This window comes from Neophocaena asiaeorientalis, unplaced genomic scaffold (genome assembly GCF_003031525.2).
Source record: "Neophocaena asiaeorientalis asiaeorientalis breed wild unplaced genomic scaffold, Neophocaena_asiaeorientalis_V1.1 scaffold188, whole genome shotgun sequence".
NCBI classification, from domain to species: Eukaryota; Metazoa; Chordata; class Mammalia; order Artiodactyla; family Phocoenidae; genus Neophocaena; species Neophocaena asiaeorientalis.
Genome location: NW_020174156.1, coordinates 2,869,137 through 2,888,949, shown reverse-complemented (window position 1 = coordinate 2,888,949; position 19,813 = coordinate 2,869,137). Strand labels below are relative to the sequence as shown.

General features: G+C 36.6%; 1 protein-coding gene across 4 annotated transcripts in view; it reads left to right on the top strand.

Annotated features, from left to right (window-relative positions):
• Nucleotides 1–19,813, top strand: part of TBL1XR1 (TBL1X/Y related 1) — a 180,603-nt gene that overhangs the window by 126,475 nt on the left and 34,315 nt on the right. For 3 of the 4 annotated variants that reach the window (XM_024755139.1, XM_024755141.1, XM_024755140.1), the window contains exon 3: nucleotides 10,675–10,777. In XM_024755139.1, coding sequence (XP_024610907.1) covers nucleotides 10,720–10,777 — 58 coding nt within the window. In that variant the 5' untranslated portion in view covers nucleotides 10,675–10,719. Of the gene's footprint in view, nucleotides 1–7,972; nucleotides 7,994–10,674; nucleotides 10,778–19,813 lie in introns of those variants that run through there. The other variant, XM_024755142.1, reaches the window with a different exon arrangement.

Here is a 19,813-nt window from a genome sequence, read left to right as displayed (position 1 = left end):
CCTCAATTCATATATATCAGCAATTTCTACTCCATTTTCTTTTGCCTTTTGTCTTCAAGATTTACTCATAGCTGGGTTGTGTGTGTCTTGTGGGGGGTGCGTGTGTATCAGTCTGCTGAGTTTTAAACTTGGTTTTACATCATCTTCTCTTGATTTGAACAAGCATGTATTGCCCATTGGGATGAATGGGATCTCTTTACATCTTTTTCCCATACTTGGACACCTGATCTATATTAATCATACATCTCTGCTACCAGAACAATCTTCCGCACATTTTTACTACTTCTCTCCCAAAGAATTTACCACGCATCAGTATAACCAGTCCGTGGACACTTGTTTTGATTCGCTTAGGGCTTAGTAGTCTTAGTTTTTATCTACTTAGTCTTTTTTTCTTTTGAGGAACCAAAGAATATCTATTCCTTATTCAATAAATTGTTTCATAAATACTGTTATAGGTAGTATTTGTTTACATCTCTATGAGTTTGTTACACGTGGTACCTTATTCTGTTTATTTTGCCTGTGATATCTCAGTTTTAAGCCAAGTATCCATTCATTCAGTTTTAGCTGCATTCCAGTCTTACAGGTCCTTATAACATTTCTGTTCCAAAGCCAGAATAGTAAGTTTTTAAACTGAGAAAATCCTGTTACCATTCTTATATTGGTTCCCATTCCCACAAACTCAGAGCTTTTCTTGCTACTGGGAGGGGACTAGGGTCTTGATTTTTATTTTCTTACCTGACTTTTCATTTCCAGACTTTTCCTTCCCAGACTGACTGGGAATGACCAATTACTGCTCAATAGTTGAAAAAGGTAGACCAGAACTATGGCCTATCTTCTGTTTCCTTAGTGTTTTAATTTCTTGTCCTTCTTTATTCCCCTGTCAGCATACCTTGACTATAATTTATTCAATCATTTAACACATGTTTATTGAGTCCATCCTTGAATCATATAGTTTTATATTTTAAAAGGATTTTAGAAGACAGCTGTGTGAACAACCACTTTTTTTATATGTTTGGGAAGTTGAAATCCATACTTGTGGACTGTGAAGCAGCTCATCAGAGGCTTTTTGGGTATAAAAAGGAAGAGCTGTAGCAAATGTCAGTTGAACTTTAAAGTTGACTCATCACATAATGCATGCTAGTTTACTCTTCTCAGTCTAGAGAGTTTGCTGAGACTCTTAAAATTGCTTAATTGGGATTCAAAGTTAGTGTTCCCTATCATCAAATCAAGGACACATGTTCTGTAAAAACAGTTCATTGTTTTGTGAAAACCACAAGGTATTGTGGGCTGAACAAAAATGGGTGATGGGTTGGAATTTACACACAGGCCAGAGTTTGTAAACCCCTGGTATAGATCACAGTTGAATCAAATGATTGACATTAGAAGTCTCAGTTGCTAATGAAAAATTGGTTTGATATACCATTTGCCTATGCTTTTATATAAGTCAGTATTTATAAAGGATAGCTGGTCCTAATAAGCATTATGCATAATAAGTTCTTAAATATTTCTTAATGAGGTGGACTCATTTATTTTCCCTTTTCCTAATTCCTGGAGATGTCCATCTGAGGTCTGACAGTTTAAAAAATCCTCTCATGCACTTGTAAGCCTATTAAAAAATGCTTTATTAAAAATCACTGTGTGATCTGGTACTCTCTTAGCCTGCGAGATTTACATGTAATACTCTGTGTACTGACTCAAACCATTGAAGTTTAAAAGTGAAAGAGACTACTGTCTGCTTCACTCTCCTCATTTTCTAGATGAGGAAACAGGCCCAGAAGATTTGTCTAAAATCATACAGGATACCTGAGATCTTATTTATCTCTCATGTTATCTTTAATTTACACGAGAGCTCTGGATTCCAATGGAAAAGGAAAGGAAAAGCAATTTAGAAGTTTATCCCTTCTCGGTTATGCTTTAAATTCTTAAGATTCACCCACTTTGTTGACCATTAATCTGATAACAAAACAAACAAAGCAACAACAACCAAAAGAAAAAATTCTAACAGCACAAAAATTGCCTACAACTACAGCCATACCTCAGAGATACTGCAGGTTCGGTCAGACCACTATAATAAAACGAATCACATGAATTTTTTGGTTTCCCAGTGCATATAAAATTTACCTTTATACAATACCTTAGTCCATTAAGTGTGTGATAATAGCATTATGTCTTAACACATATATACCTTAATTTAAAAAATATTGCTAATAAATACCATCATTTTGACAATGCAGGGTTGCCACAGACCTTCAGTTTGTAAAAAACAAAAAAAAAAACACTTCAGGACAATAAAACGAGGTATGCCTGTGTTAAAAAAAAAAAAAAGAAATCAACGTTTCTGTAAAATACACATATTGCCAGGTACACTCTTAGTAAAATTATCTGAAAGATGCTCATGTGCCCAAATGGGAAGGTAGAAGTCAGTGCTCGTGCTTGCTGGTTTCCCTTCACAAAGTATCTTGTCTACCTATTTTTTTTTTTTAATTGTATTTGTTTCTCTTGGGTGGGGGTGGGTACTATAGACTTTTTCACTAGGACATTATATTCTACTTATTAAAGATACCCTTAAAAAACTTACATAAAAAGTGAGATACAGAACTAATTATTTTAAAAGGATATTTTCTCCTTTTTAATAGTATGAGTAAAAATTATCTCATAAGATTGAGTCTTTAAAAATAATAGTTTAAATTCAGCATTTATCTTAATGTCAAGAGTGGTAGAATTTTTGTTTGTTTTAAGGAAATGCACTACTGTGCTTCTCTTTGGACTTAACGTTACAGGCATCCATGAAAAGACATCCTTAAAATGTCTGACAAATAAACCATGGTTGTAGTCCAGGGCTAATGCTCTGTGAAATGTATGTCTGCTGTTGTCATTAATGCTTTAAGAAATCAGTCAAATGATTTGGTTTTATTGTACTGGGTTTTATATTTTGTTTTAAATTTGGTTAGTATTAAAATACGCTGAAATACATATTTCAATTAGAGCTTAATGTTTTTTTCTTGAGATTATGTGTTTCTAAATCCTGATTTGTTGCATTTTATGATTTACAAAAGTAAGTTTTGTAAACATGATTTCATTTAGTCTAATACAATTTTGTGAAATCTTAATTTAACATTGCAAAAGTTCAGAATGTACCTTCTACACATTTTAAGCTGTATTGCGAAAGACTTCAGAACTAAGTCTCAGAATACACCTTCCTTCGTTGTACCATATTTTATGTACACAAAAGTGTTATTGCCTAACATTAGTAGGATTTTAATTACTGTTTTTAATGTAGTGGAGAATTAAGCATAATGCAGTTTTTTTGTGCTGTTCATGAGAGTGTTGCATGAGGAGTGGGTGGAGGAGACAAGCGGGTACTGTGGGGAAGAGGATTATGAAGTGTTAATGCATCCTGTTAATGTCCTCATCTTTGACAATTACAGGACAGGATAGGTTCCTAAAGACAGAGGCAAATTTTCAGAAAGGCAGAGCCTAGCAATCCTGAACTTAACATTGGTAATTTTAAAGTTCTCCAGTGAATGATCAGAGTTTTACAGAATTTGTGATGATAGGTATGTATCAGTTTACTAGGGCTACCATAACACAATACTGGGTGGCTTATAAAACAACAGAATTTTATTTCCTCGCAGTTCTGGAAGCTGGGCATCCAAGATCAAGGTGCAGGCAGGTTTGGTGTCTCGTGAAGCCTCTCCTTGACTTGCAGGCGGCCGCCTTCTCCTTGCCTCCTCACAGGGCCTTTCCTCGGTGCACATGCATCCCTCGTGTCTCTTCCTCCTCTTAAAAGGACAACAGTCACGTTGAGTTATATTCACATTATTAAAGGTTTACCCTAATGGCTTCATTTTAACATAATCACCTCTTAAAAGACCCCATCTCCAAATAAAGTCATATTCTAAGATACTGGAGGTTGGCCTTCAACGTGTGAATTCTAGAGGGGTACAGTTCAGCTGTGAGATGGTAATAACCACCAGTAACTTAGCTAATGGATAAATTGATTTAATTTCTTTCCTCACTCTGTTTCATTTCCCTTCCGTACACTTTGTTTTGTTGTTGTTGTTAGTTGTCCTAGTTTGGTATTTTTGCCAAACCAGTGTGTCATGGTTTTAACAAGACACTTTGACAATTTCCTATGATGACCCATGGAGATAGCGTGGCAGTGTATGAACTGTTACTTTACTTCACAGGCAGATTGAGAATTTATATACAACAGATTTTGATACATGAGTCTTTGTGAGTTTAGAAGCTGTTATTTAGCAGGGTATTAGAAGCAGTTTGTTTGTGACTGTAGTGGTGGCTGACCATTTAGGACTGCCAGTCATATCAAGGTCCATGTAAGCTGTGTAGTGATAACCTGTGCCGTACATATATCCTTGGCAACATATGTCGTGGCTTGGAATTAGCAACTTCCTAGGACCTCCTAGTGCTAAGAATTTTGATTCTTTTTATAGTTAGTACATTCTTTTACATTATACATTCCATACTTTTTTTTTTTCTTCTCTGAGGAGAGTCAGTATAGTATTTGAGTAACATTTCTGAATGCCCAGATCTGTATATAGACGTGTAATTCTCATGTGTCGGTGCTATTGCGTTAAAATGAGGAATATAACACTGAAGAGGAAATTATATAATGTGTATGTGACCTAGCCCCATACATAGCATGTAGCAGCTACTCAGTAAATGCAAATAGTCTCCTGTTTCATTTTCTTTATCAAATTAATGAGAAGCAGTGTACACACAGATGGGAGCAAAGGCAACCTGGTGTGCTGCAGACATTTTGAATTAAAAGGAAAATTAGTTCTTCTAACACTGTGCCTATTACAGAAACCTGTAAGCCACCCACATTTTACATCCTTCACCTGTCTGCACCCCCAGCCTCAGGGTGTATGCTTTCATAATTTTTTCTTATCTAAGTTGGAGTTAATTGTTCTCTATCTTCCCAGCAAGATCTGGTCCTGGCATTGGGTAGCCATGTCTCTAGTACCTGTCATAGTGCCTTGCACATTGGAAGTGCTCATCCAGTTTTAAACGAGTGAATAAAATAAATCTGTCAGAAAAGTAGTGCTTTAGTGCATTTTCCCCCCATAGGCTTTGTTAATTCATCACCATTGTAGTGTTTACTTTTCACTTGTCATTGCCCCATCCCCACAAATGTGTCTAGTCAGCATTTGTTTGGGTTGGTTTGTCACCCCAAAGTAATACAAGTAACTGGAAGTTTGACCTTCCTGTATGAAGGGAACAGAACCAGAGGTACCGCTTTCCATGAGCAGTGAATTGTAATATTACACTCTGAAGCATTTCTGCTGGGATGTCCTGTTTAACACATATAAAGTGTGACTCCCCAGAGGCCTGTGCTCTCTAGGCAGCCCATTTCTATAGTAAGTCTTTTCACTTTCTAGTCTGGAAGCAACTGGGAATTTTTGGATTCCCACCCCCCTCTCCACTCCTTATCTCTCCAAATATAGTCTGTCACTGACTTTAGTCACTTTCTTGTTTTAAAACATTTCTTGGGTTGTCTGCTCTCTTTAGGTTGCAACTGACAAATCTTCACTGGATTATACAGTAAAATTCATTTTTGACTTCTTCAAAGTACTGTGGTAAATTAACTTCAGATAGTATTTGATCCAGTTGCACAATAGATATTTAATGTCATCAAGGACACAGTTTCTCTTGTCTCTGCTCTGCCCTCCTTCTCTTTCTCTCTGATAGCTCTGTTCTAACCTCAGTGATGCACATTCATCCCAGGCTTCACAGAGTGCCCTTGTTGCCTGCCCACTCCTGTGAAAGGAGGAGGTTGACTTTCATAGAAACCAGCACACGTCTTCTAATGTTTCACTTACTGGGAGTGATTGAGTTGGGACACGTGGGGTATGGTGTGAGTCTGTGGAGGAGGAATGTCAGCCCTAAACCAAAGATATGATTTGCTGGTTGGTTTAAGCAAATAAATGCCTTCCTTTGGACCAGGAGGTCCATCCCATTTAAACCACAGGGCTGAGAATGGAATAGGTCTCCAAATGGAAGGCAGTAGTAGTAAAGTAGTACTGTCTTTCGCAGATAGTGTCAGTGAATGCTACAAGAGGCAAGCCACAGTTTTCTTCATCTTGTGAATTATGGTCACCCCATGTCTCAGCTGCTGAGTTCCAGAGAAGCCTGAGTCATTCTTTCTGCTAGATGGACTCCCAACATATCAATCACCTTGGGCCCCTGTGGGTCATTAATGTTTATTTGGAAGGGTATCCCAACATGTCCAGGGTTACATTGTTTGATAATTATTTGTCAATATTAAAACAACTGTTATTTTAACATCAGAGTTCTTTTAGCAGCTTTTAATATTGTTGCTCTTTTTTCAACTATTAAACAGCTATGGCCAGTAGTTGTAGATGCTGTATTTAAAGATACAGTTTCTCTTTTGTCACCAATCTTGATAATATTGAGTATTATTTTTAACTGTTTGCTAATGTTATGGCCAACATGTTTTTGTTGTTGCTGTTGTTGTTTATTATTGGTTAAGTTGAACATTTTCCTAATGTTTCAGCTTGAGGGGTCCTGAATTGGTTGTCTTTTGAGTGGATCTAATTTGTTGGTATTCATTAAGAATCACAATAGCTATTTAGCTATTCCCTTTGTCCGGTAATTTACTTGTAGGGACTTTTCCTGATCTAGAGGACTATTCATAAATGTACACCTACCAAAAAGAAATGGAAGAAAAAACAACTTTAAGCATAAATAGTCTTATAGGAGTCTTAGAATAATGAAAATTTGGAATCATCTAAATGTTGAACAAAGCGAAAGTGAAACTAATGTGTCTGTTATGGGATACTATGCCACCACTGTACATTTTGGACTAAATTTTTTTTGTAAGATAAAGAAATTTTGATCGTGCATTTGATTTTGGATAATGCAAAGGTTTTCAGACCTCTAAATAGTGTGTTGTAAGCAGGAGATTTAAGAATATCTTTATTGGTTTTTTTTTCTCTCTGTCCATAAGTTTTACTGTTTTTTCAATCTTGTAAATTTAAAATAATGTGATTTAGGATAATAGTTGGGCCCTGGTATGCTCCAGAAATGGTATCAGAAAAGAATATGGTATCTGTCCTATTTGAGGCCAAAGGCAGAAATGTGCTAGATGTGTAGAAGAACAAATGAGGAGATGGTTAATACTTGGAGCAGTTATTATCCAGTTTGTGAATGCTGAACTCAGTTTTGTGGTGCTGAAAATGCCGTACATATTCAGTTGAAGGAATCGTAGCTGAATTGCATCAGCAGTCCTGTTTTTGTAATATTTGCTAGATTGTTGTCTATAAAGTCTTGAAGTAAAATATTTCATACTAAACATTTAATATATTAAGTGTGCTTTTAAATATAAACACTTGGCTAAATATTGGTTAAGATTGTAATTTTTGGTTTTACTTCTGGCTACTTTAATATAGCTGTGGGTCTTGAATTAAGTAATTGATTGCCTGTAACTGATGGAAGTTTTGAATAAAAGCTTTTATGATTTTTACAAGCTGTTTCTGAGACTTAGGGAAGTACAAAGGTATTTATTTATTTATTTATTTTTTAGAACTCAGTCATTTACTATTTAAGGATGAATAGGTATGATCCAGCAGAACATACAAATAAAATGCTTTGTGATTTTAGGACGTGTTGGTTTATTTTGGGTATCTTGTTTAAGAGTCCATCAGCTCCTTGAGGGCAGGACTTATTTTACACATAGTAACCTCTACCAGGCGTGACATTGAAGGCTGGACCTCTTTGGTATAGGGTAAAGATTGGATGAGTGTCTCACTGTTGTTCTGTGACCTTGTTTAAGGGTGGTAGTTCTGAAAGATACCACGATGGAGGAAGTACAGTGGTAAGGTTTTTATGTGCACCCTGAAAATCGGTGATAGCTGGTATGAGTATCTGGTCTTCACCTGGGGCAGATGAAGACTACATCATATTATAGATGTATAAACAAATCAAAATGGACCAGTTCTGCAAAGCTATGGTGAGTCCGTTAATGAAAGTGGTGGCATTTTCTTTAATTTTGCTCTCTGGCATACAGGTTTTTTAAGGTGTTTTGAAAGTGAATACTGAAGTTTTCAAGCAGGGAATGTCTTAATGTTTGTTTGTTCAGTGGAGTATAATTGCTTTACAGGGTTGTGTTAGTTTCTGAAATGTTGTCTAATTTCCTGTTCTTTTCAGATGACCTTTTGATGTTAGAATTTAAACAGACCAGTTTCATACGGAAGCATATTCTAGAATTAAATGTCTTTGAAAGTGGATAAACTCAGGTCTTTACAGAGTCTATGTAATTTTATTGCTACTGTGACTGAAACTTTTAATGCAGGATTACATTGACTTTGCTGGGTTTTTTTTTTTTTTTTTTTTTCTTTTCTTTTCAAGGACACATTTGTTTGTATGTTTCTCTTCACTGAAAAACTGTCAATTCTGCACGGCTTGGGACAACTTTATTACGTCTATCTATTCCTAGCTCTTAGCACAGTGCTTTTGTCCATCCTAGGGATATACTTGGTATAAGGGAAAACAATAATGTTCTTTCTCTCCAGGAATATAAGAGCTAGCTGAAGTAGGACTAGAGCTAGAATAACCCTTTTGAAATTTGAACAATTTACCCTTTTCCCTTTAAAAAAAAATTTGGTTCTGTAACTTTTGGTTACAGAAACTAATCTGGTACCATGATCAATGTAATAAACCCATTCATAGCAATTTGAACAGATAAGAACTTTCCTGTTCTTCATGTTTAGTGTTTCTTGTTGACTTTAAAAAATATACCACCAATAATATGTATTTATTATGGGAATTTTTGTAGATAATAATCTATATCATTTTGACTTGTGTTTTTCTTTGCCCTGGAATATATTAGGTGATGCAGAAGCACCCATGATCACTGCTTTAAGTTGGGACATTTTGGTGACCTTTGCTTACTGGAACCAGGCCTTGTTGAAAATTTTTACATAGGTACTTCAGTGCCATTATTCATTGTTTGAATATTGGACTGAATGATATATTAGAGAAAAAGAATACTTACTCTGTTTTCTTTACCAGTCTTTTACTAGAATTCCACTTAACCAATCTCATTTTGGGAAATCCTCTTCATCAAGCAGTGACTCATTGTTCCCCTGACAAACAGATACCTATGATTGGTCAAGTTGTGATTTAATTTCTTATAATGGTAAAATGGGTGGTGTGGTTTTATTTTTTAAATCATTCAGTCAACAGGCTTTCAGAATTGACTATTGAGTACCTACTACGTGTGCCGAGCACATTATTACACATTACTGTGGATCAGGATAGAATTGAGCAAGGTGTCCTCGAGAGCACAGATCATCTGCTGTGCCACAGGGACATCTAGACAAGGAGTCTTGAGCCACAATTATAGGAGTATTTACCTTTATCATTCTGTTAAGTGTGATGCATATGTGTATCACATTCAGGTGATTAATTATAGTATTTGAGTTAAATCGGGGCGGGGGTGAGGTGCATTTTTCTTCACGTGAAGGTGGTCATTACTTTTCCTCCATGGTTTCTCATCTCAGTAAATGAAGTACTACTCATCCAGATGTCCTAAAAGATTCTTCCCTTTTCCTGAACTCTGTGTCCAGTCAATCACCCTTGAGTCTGCTTCCTAAATATCTTTGGAATCCTAGTATTTCTCTTCAGCTCTAATGCCACAGTCCAGGTTTTTAGGTTACTCCAGCACCCTCCTAACTTGGCTACGTTTCCTTCTAGTCTGTTCTTCGTATTAGAATTCTGGATGATCTTTTTAAAATGTAAATGTGGTCATTCCCCCTCCCTGCTTAAAACCTTTTAGGGCATTGATTTTCTCTTAAGTGATGGTTTCAAGGCCCCTCTCAAGCCTTGCTTCATGTTTTCTTTCTTTTTCTTCCCCCAGCCCTTCCACCGACTGTTGCTGCTCACTGGATTGCTTCTGTTCCTTGCCTTCCTCCCCAAATATTCATGTTCTCATTCTCCTCCCATCTATCCTTCAGGTCTGCTGTTAGGCTCTGAACAGGAAAAGTTTGCTGACCTTTTCTTTAAATCCCTTCTGTGGCATGAGAACGGATAAATATAATCAGGACATATTTAAGTTATGTCTCAGTTTCCTTCTTTCCCTCCTTCTGAGAATATCATTTGAGTTTTCAGAACTGTACTCTAACCTCTCTGCCTTACGCATTCCTAGAGCTTTTTGAAACTTGAACATTGCAGATTAGATGTTGAGAAGTTAGAGACTTCACATTCTACTGAATTACGTAGACAAAACCAGCATGGATGGCTCATCCCTCTTCCAGTAGTCTAAAATCAGTCTTTTCCTAAATAATATTCTGATTCTTAAAATATACTGTTTTTTTACAGTTAAGGAGAAAAAAGGAATGACTCTTTATGCTATTTGATGTAATCATTAAAATATGATGCCAAAGGCCCTTTTGTAAATTTTGAATCATTTTTACCAATGTGTTGCAGAAAAAGAGACCCAGCCGTGTTTTGGTTGTATAATCTATTACTAATTATTGGAAGTAACTATATTTGTTAGGGTTTATTAATAGGCAATATCTAACCTTCATTTTACATTATTTAATAAAATCAAATGGTTTTTACAACATTGTTTACATTTTGTTTAAAATATTTTATTGAGAAAATACTTAATTAACTTTGTTTTATTTTTAGGGTTATATCCTGTGTTGTGACCTCATGGTTTAAGTGGGAATAAAGATGAGTATAAGCAGTGATGAGGTCAACTTCTTGGTATATAGATACTTGCAAGAGTCAGGTGAGTACTTTCATAAAGTAAATAGGCCTCAAATTATTTTAATATTCTCAAAATAACTTTTTATGCATTTGAAATTTGTACCAGTCCAAACTGTTGAACTTTGTATGTTTCCTTAATGTCTGGACTGCCATTTTAAAGCTATGTGTTACTGCATGGTTTAACTCTCTGACTCTTTCAAATATGTTGGAATCATCGCAGGCAAATATTTGTAACAAGCGGTTTGGCTTTCACTGTTCAAAGACCATTTTTATAATTTGTAATGAAGTGAGATTATTGCACACGCTTGGTAGGAACATACAAATTCTCAGATACCATCAATTTGATAATGTATATTCAGAATCCTCAGCTTAATGTTACTGGTCCTGATTGCAGTTAGCATTTCAAAAGGTAAATTAGCCACATTTTTTCGTAATGCTTTCATAAATGTCATCCCAATTGATTAAATGTGTCTTTGACCTGAATTTTACTAATGTATTTCATTGGGGGGTGATTAGTAAATATAAATCATTGAAAGTCATTTGTAATCAGTATTAAGTCAGTGATCTCCCAGTTTTCCAGATAGATGAAAAGGTGTTGTCATAAAACAGAAGGAAAACTACAAGGGAAGATGTGGGATGGATTAGGGGAAAAAAATGTAAAAGTAGAAGAGGGAAAAACTTGGGTTGGATGGGACATAGGATGGTGGAAAAGATGGACTGCAGTGGTAAGTTAGGTTGTTAACATGAGATTGAATCATTTGGTGGTTGAAAAAATGCTGGAGAGGTTGAATTTTAGAAATTATAAAGTTATTGAGATGTTTAGTAAGGTACGGTTTGGTATAAAAAGATAATTTTGGTAGTCACTTTTGAGAGGGGGTGGAAGGAATAGAGTAGAATGTTGAGCCTTCAGTTTTGGTTTGAAACTCTAGTTATTTTTCTTATAGGGCTTAGTTAGTTGTTCTTTCTTAGGCAACAAATGTAAACAAGGCCTTAGATCTTAGATTCTGCTTGTTGAGATGTTCCCAGCTGCACTCCAGTTCTGAGCTTTTCTCTTGGGCATGGGATTTTCTATTCCCAAGCACCATCACTTCTCCTCTCTGGCTTGGAACAGCTGAGAAAATTATGTCCAGCAATGGCAGGGAGGGAAAAAGGGAGAAGAAAGTAAAGTAACCAAGAATGCAGAATAACTTGTTATGAAGCTTTGAAATTAATAGATCTTGTTTTGTTTTGTTTTATTTTCAATTGGTATACTGGTATTGAAGGCATATCCAAGGAGGACATCTATAGAATATTTTGCATAAGATATAATGATTAATAAAGTGGAAAAGGTAGTGATTTAATGACTGTTACATATGTAACATGTATGCTCACGTTTGGATATTGTTATATAGTACTTTGGACCATTTGGAAAGAATCTGTTGGGTCAAAACGCACTCTGGTTTTTCTGCCTTTGAATCTGACCACCAGTTAAGCTAGAGCTTTGAGGCCTTAGACACTAAAGCAAAAAACAGTGTGAAACATTAGTGCACGGGAAGTATATTGTAATGGCTTGTTGATGTGTTGCAAAGGCAGCTATTTAGGTTCAAGCATATGAAACTACTGTTTCTGGAGATGAGAAGCAGTTGTAATGCTCAGCAGCATCCTGTGGTTCAGCCTACGCTGAGGTGAAGTAGGGGAAGGTGAAGTTAGAGAGATGAATGAGCGCTCAAATCTTACTTCCAAACAGAAACCCACAGATTGATGTTTTATGTCGCTGTAAGAAAATACAGCAAGTGAAAGGGACAGTAAAATAATACTCTGGATGAATTTCTGAAAGAGTGTCCAGTGATTAAATATTATGAAAAGTCTTAAAGTTGCTTACGTTCTCAGAGGAAATGCTTCTAAATTTCATGTTTTAAGGTATTTTATATTGCAGTAAACATAAAGCAAGAATAATATTTTTTCACAAAAAACTTTGTATGGTAGACTGATATTTATCGTATTAAGTCTGTGTAATTGTTAACTGTGTTCCTAGTTGTGCTTTGTGTACTCTTTAGAAAACTTTATACTTTACAGTCGTACTGGTGATGAAGTATGATGTTAAGCCACATCTCTAAAAATGTGAACACCAGTCCCTTTATAAAATTGGTAACTTCCTGTTTACATTATGTTTTATAGGGGAAAATCAGGCTACACTGATGACATTTTTTTTTTAAATACAGAAGTGACTTTATTATGGGTTTACATTGTAAAATAAAATTGTCTTCCAGAAAATTAAAATATAAAACAACTCGATAATAGTACGTGGTTGCTAATTATTTACAAACTCACTTAAAAAACTCAAAATCGAAGATTGTGCCATTTTTCCCTAAATCTAATTCTAGATCTTGAAATCTTTGATTATGTTGAAACTGTTTTCTCCTGTATGAACTATTAATACAAAGTTTTCTCATTCAAGTGTAATTTGTTCAGGAAAGGTCACAACATAAATTTGCTTTATAAGCTTGAATGTATAGTACACACATTGGAAAAGCACATGTTTGTTACTCTCAACACTCAGAACTCTGTGTTAGGCAGTGGTTTCCATCAGATTTGCTCTGGCAGTTGTCTCTTAAAAGTCTTTAATTTTTTTGTTTTCTCCACACAAAGGGAGAAATGACACCCCTCTACCCCCTCATATCTCTGCTTCAGAAAGACTCTGAAACTGCAACAACCAAAATGATAAACTACTGAGGAAAAAAGCCCACTCAAATTGATAGGTCCCAAATTCCTTAACTCAGCTATTGCAGACTAATTTTAGGTGTGAATAGCTCATAAGTGGTATTCTTTCATGCCAAATAATGTCCGATTTATGATTTTTTAAAACATAATTGCTGTAAACGGCAGTACGCAGCCTTTGTATAGGTTCTGATGGGAATAATTGAGTAAATTTCCCACTTTGCCTTATTAAATTACACATTATCTTATACTGCGTAATGTGGTGAATCTGGTGCTCATTTGAAAAGGAAGGAGGTACTTAAAGAGGTACTTTTTAGACGAGCTTGTGTTTTGAAGACTGCTGGGGAACAGAATGAGAAGTCAGCATAGTGGTACTTCCAGTTTCCTTTTCTGGCCCCGCCACAGAAAGGATGGACGCAGTAAGAAGGTCAGAGATAGAGGGTGTGTTCCAGGGAGAGGGAGGGGGACCTGGTAACACTGATGACATTTTGACTTTGATCTGCTGGTGGGTTGACATGCTCCAGGTGGTTCTTAGGCACTAATAAGTTTGAAAGCCACTGGTCTGTGTTAGTTGTAGGACAGTTAGAACTTGACAAGAAAGTGTTGCATGTCCACAATATCTTGAAAGAAAAATTATATTTAGTAAGTATTTGAGCTAAAGTAGAAAGCCTGAAATGTACATACTGAGGTTTGGAGTGTGAGAATATCTCCTAAAGAGGGAGCTGCCCCTAAAGTGGTGTATTTTTATTTGTAGGCAAGGTTTAGCAAGAATGATGAGGCATGTTTATGACATAAAGGATACCGTGAGACATTCATTTGAAATTAATTCCAGAGATAAGAGATAGGAAAGAGTTTAAGAAACATCCGTCAACTCAGGACAGGTTTCAGATAGAGCTCGGAATCTAACCCATCTTAACACTTGCCACTTATGATTCTGATCTCTAATTATACATTAAAACGGCCACTTTTGTAGTGGATTGTAGTTTTTGGAATCACCTAGTCCAGTAATTCCTTCTCTGGGTTGTTTTGGGGATTCAGTATTTATTTATCACCGTAACTTACGAGAATTTCATACTCTTACGGAGAATTAGTTGTTAAATAGCTAAGAAAAAATGATGTAAATTACTTTCAGGCCATAGTTATTTCGCTTGAAAGATGTAAAACAATGCAGAAGAAAGAATCTTAATATTGCTACCTTCCCTCTAAAAGAGTACTGAATCGGATTAGGAGATAGGAAGAAAAGAAGTATTTACAGCAAAGAAAGTATCTGTGCCAAGACATTCAAAGGGCTGGTTTGTAAAGACCTGCCACAAAGGAAAATAAAATTTCCTTCCTGCTTGTCTCATTATCTGAAAAGTTCTCAGAAAGTCTAAAAACACCTTATGAAAGTCTTGTTCTTTTTTGATAAATGTGTGATTTAGAAATAATGTTTTCAGTAAGAGCTTCTCATATTCTCTGCAGTGTTTAATGTTGACTGGACTGTGGTATCCATCTCCAGAGGAAATAAAATCACTTAAATTGTTTTAATCTTAATACTTTATACTGTGTGCTAAATCTTCTATTACGAATATTATCAGCACTAGAAAATATTACCTGTTAAAAGTACCCCCCCGCCCCCGGAAACATAACTTCTCAGAGCTCCCCATTTTCTCATTCATAAAATTTGTTACTTGTTGGAAAGGGACTATAGCGTGATAGCCTCAAATGTTTTATAAACGTCTGTTTGAAATAAACCATCCTTCCCTATTCATTAAAATTAATTAAGAGGAAAGTTTATTTATTGTGGGATGGTTTTACTGTGTTGGAACTTTTGTCTTCCTTATTTTTATCTCTAGAAAGTTCACCCTAAACATATTACTCTGGTCATCATCATTTTGCACTATTATGAACTAGACTTTTCATATTTAACACATTTCCTGGGGAATAAAATTTGTTACTCTTTTTTTCTTTTGAGATGACTTGGAAATTGAGTGTATTAGACATGTAGTACTGTAAGTAATGATGGCTTTGATTTGGTATGCTCCCTTTAATTAGCATTCACCCAAGGCCATTAATAATTTGATTGCCCTAACAACTCCTATCTAGCAACCATATGCAGAACAAGTACTAAGTGGTACATACTATAGTTAGTTGTATATAACAGAACCTGATGCAGTGTTAATTTTAGAAGAGCTAAGCTGGTTTGCATCTGCTAAGTTTTCCTTCCCCCCATCTGCTCCCCCTTTGTATCACTTGACTCTCCTGTAGTTATTCACAGGTTTTGTGTTTTTTTCCTAAAGAAATTGTTCCTGGCAATTACTTGTGAACTTTGTGGCACCCGTCTTTCTTGTTGCTTTAAGATGAAATTTTATTTTGCTTAAATTATGTATTTGGTTTAGGGGAGAATTCTGGATTCTAGATTTAACTGTCATCTGTTACATGTTTAGGAACTCAGTAACATATTTATGGTGAACTTGAATGTTGAATGCTATGAAACGGTTGCATCTTATGATTGAAAACTAACTGGAAAATGCAAAAACAACATGTGCTTGTTACTGAGTAATTTTCTAGATTGTGATTCTGAGTACTGTTATTTTTAAAAATCCTCATGTTTTTAGAACTAAGATTCATCTTGCCATGTAGTCTCCATTTATAAGAAGGTGATGATGTATGTAGGCTTAAAGCATTTGCTTCATGAAAGATCGTCTCGTCTCTACTGCACCCCACTTCTCTCCACTGTTTCCTAATCGTTTCAAAGGGATATTGTGTCTCCTAGGAAATAGGCCATGTACCACACCACTTCTTCTGACATGATGCTTACTTAAAATGTTATATTTGCTTTTAAGATCACACATCAAACACACACTTAATTTGGAAATCTAAACATGATCATAGTGGGCACAAAATAATCTGAATGTTTATATATAGCATTAAGGTTCTGACTTATAACACCAAAGAGCCCATTCATTTGTCTTTTTCATTTAGTGACTTTGTATTAACCCGGACAACGGGCAGTAAAATATCAGCAATAAAATGACAGTGTGGTTTCTCTTGACTCAGAACTGGGCTAGATAAACATTCTTTCCTACATATGCCCTGCTGGTGCCATTTATAAACAGATTTTTACAGCAGGCGGGATGGAGTTAGGTTAAACTGGCTATCAGTAATGTGCCTCTAGCCGTGAAGAATGGGAGTGAGGGGAGCTCAGCATCTGGTATATCCACCGTGAGTCTTTCTTTCAGTTTTTATGAGTAGATGGTCAGTTACAAGAGTGTAAGTAGGTATATAGTTTTGCTTTATAATAAAATAAAATATGCAGCAACATTGTTTTGACGCACGGAGTTGTTTTACACATGACTCCTTAGCAACAAACAGCAAGCAGTTGTCATAAATGCTGGTAATTACTATACTTTTATACTTCCAAATCAGTTTTTCTCCTCTTTTTTGTAAGCTGACTATTTTTTTGCTGATAAAGGAAATTCCTATTACACATTCCTACTGACATACTTGTTAAAAGACAAAGCTCCTTTAATAGTTGCCAAACAGAGAACTTGTTCAATCTTAATAGTAATCTTTTTGTTTTTTTTAGGAATAGCCAGCGTAGCAAGGGTATAAGGAAACATATAAATTGCTGATGGCATTATAAATTTGTACAATTTTTTGGAAAAGCAATTTGGCAATCATGAACTTCCTTTAAAATGTTGATGTTATATATATATATATCAAAAGCATATACACAAAGATATTTGAGGTAAGAGTCTTTTTAAATAGTGAATGTTGGGAAAGTCCAAGTGACCAGCCATAGGATGAATAATTTACTAGCTAAGTACATTTATTGGCTGAATATTATGATAATAAAATTATTTCAGAAAATATAATTCATATCAGATGTTCATAGTTATATATATACTTTAAGGGCACAAAACTGTATAGCCAGTGTATTGTGCTGGAAAGACTAGCCATGGGTCACGGGCCCAGCCGCTCCGCGGCATGTGGGATCTTCCCGGACCGTGGCACGAACCCACATCCCCTGAATCGGTAGGCGGACTCCCAACCACTGCGCCACCAGGGAAGCCTGGAAATAAAAACTTTTAACAGTTGTATTTGAGTTTTGGTATTGTAATTTTTTTTTTCTTCTTCTTCCCTTTTTTTTAAGTGCTAGGTCTAACTCTTCAACATACAAGGTCCCCTGTAGCATTTTTTCCTCTACTTCTTTTTACCTTTTCTAAAACCTTTAAGCATTTAAGTAGGGAACTTTTTATAGTAAACAAAGCTCTGGGTCTGTAGGACAGAATTGGAAACAGATTTGGGGGCAAGGGAGTGTTATGGTGATGGAAGCAGGGATATAACTTTCTGGGCTTTTCTGACCAGAAGCTTAAAAAGGACCTTGGATAAATCAGATTTTGCTTCCAGACCAGGGCACTGTGCTGTGATAGTAGTTAAGCTTTGCATTTCCCCGCCCCCCCCAGACACCCCCTTGTTCAGACACCCTACACCATAACCGTGTTCAAGGCCCCGTTTCATGGTCCTGTATTCTCAATTTGCAAAGGAGACAGACTCTAGAGGACTTGACTTCCCTTTGAGAATATAATCCCTGTCATGCCAAGGGAAAGCATTCCTGAAACAAGCAGTATGTAGAAAATGGTTGTCTTGTGACCTCATTTCTTACATGGGAACAGTGCGTGGTCTCAAGGGTAACTCCACATAGACCCCCTACCACTGCTGGTCTTTATCACTGAATGTCACTGAATTACTGTATACTGAACTGTGTGGTTTTCAGCCTTACTCCTCGCTGGAATTCCTTTTCTGCCTTCCAAATCTTAATCACGCTAGTGAATGTGTAGAATATTTGATTACAAAATCTTTATACAGAGTATTATTTATATCATTTGCTTCTACCCCTGGAAACAAGGGATGCTGTATTAGGCAAGCAGGCTAGACGTCAGCATTTCACAGATTTAAGTTGATCCTTTTTGCCTTTTACCATGTAGATCAAAAGTTGTCCCTGAAAAAGTATTGCCTGCATATATATTTACAGATAAGTGCAAATAAATATATTTTGGCATAACCCTGGTTCAGGTTTTAGTTTCTCAAGGGAGATGTAAGTCGTATGTTTTTCCTAGATGCATAGATTTCCTGATGTGCTAAGACAAATTACAGTAGAATTGCATTCTGACTTAACAAATGTTTTTTGAGCACTGGTATAATTAGGTGACATCTAGTTTCCCAGAACTGAAAGATTACTAGACATAAACCCCATCCTCAGGCAGCCCAGTCTGTTAGTCATATACATACACACAACCCGTAGATGCTATATACATATACAAGTTATAGGATTAGCCTAGAAGAGAATGATCAGCCCTGGAGCAGCAGAAGGAAGGACTTCACCTCTATTCACATAGGTGAAAAGAGCACAGGAACGCATAAGGCCCAAAGGCATGAGATAGCACAATATATTCTAGGTGTTACCTTGTAGTTGGCAGTCACTTGAATTTAATGTGCGTTGGGAAGAGTGGGAGGGTGGAATTGGGGAGATGAGCCTGGAGAGATGGGTAGGGTCAAGATTACAAAAGTAACTGTGTGCCACACTTAGGAGTTTGGCCTTGATTATGAAGGCCAAAAGGATCATTGAAAATACTCAGGAAAGGAGTGGTATGATCAGTTTTTTTGGTTTGTTTTTAAACATACTTTGTTTTTTAAAATTTATTCATTTATTTTTGGCTGTGTTGGGTCTTCGTTGCTGCACCTGGGCTTTCTCTAGTTGCGGCGAGCAGGGGCTACTCTTCTTTGCGGTGCGTGGGCTTCTCATTGCGGTGGCTTCTCTTGTTGCAGAGCACGGGCTCTAGGCACGCGGGCTTCAGTAGTTGTGGCTCACAGGCTCTAGAGCGCAGGCTCAGGAGTTGTGGCGCACGGGCTTATTTGCTCCGCGGCATGTGGGATCTTCCCGGACCAGGGATCGAACCCGTGTCTCCTTCATGGGCAGGTGGATTCTTAACCACTGCTCCACCAGGGAAGCCCAGCATGATCAGTTTTTGTTTTACAAGTAGTAGCCTGGCTATGGTGTAGCAAGCGTACTGGACTGGGGAACAGAGGAAAGGAACCTATGACAGCAGTAGTCCAGGCAGAGGATGATGGGGGACTAAATTCCACATTCTGGCACAAAAGGAAAGCTGATGACAGGGACCAGAGGGGAGGATTGATAGGATTTGGCAAAATGGTGGAATGCCAGGGGCTGAGGTGGAAGTTAGGATGACCTTCAGGTATAGCAAAGTAAGGTGAGAAATTTCTAAGGAAAAAGAAGTTTTAGGGAGGGGAAGAAGAAGAGTAGTTTTTTTTTTTTTTTTTTTGGGGTAGGTGGGCCCCTCCCTGGTGTGGCCTCTCC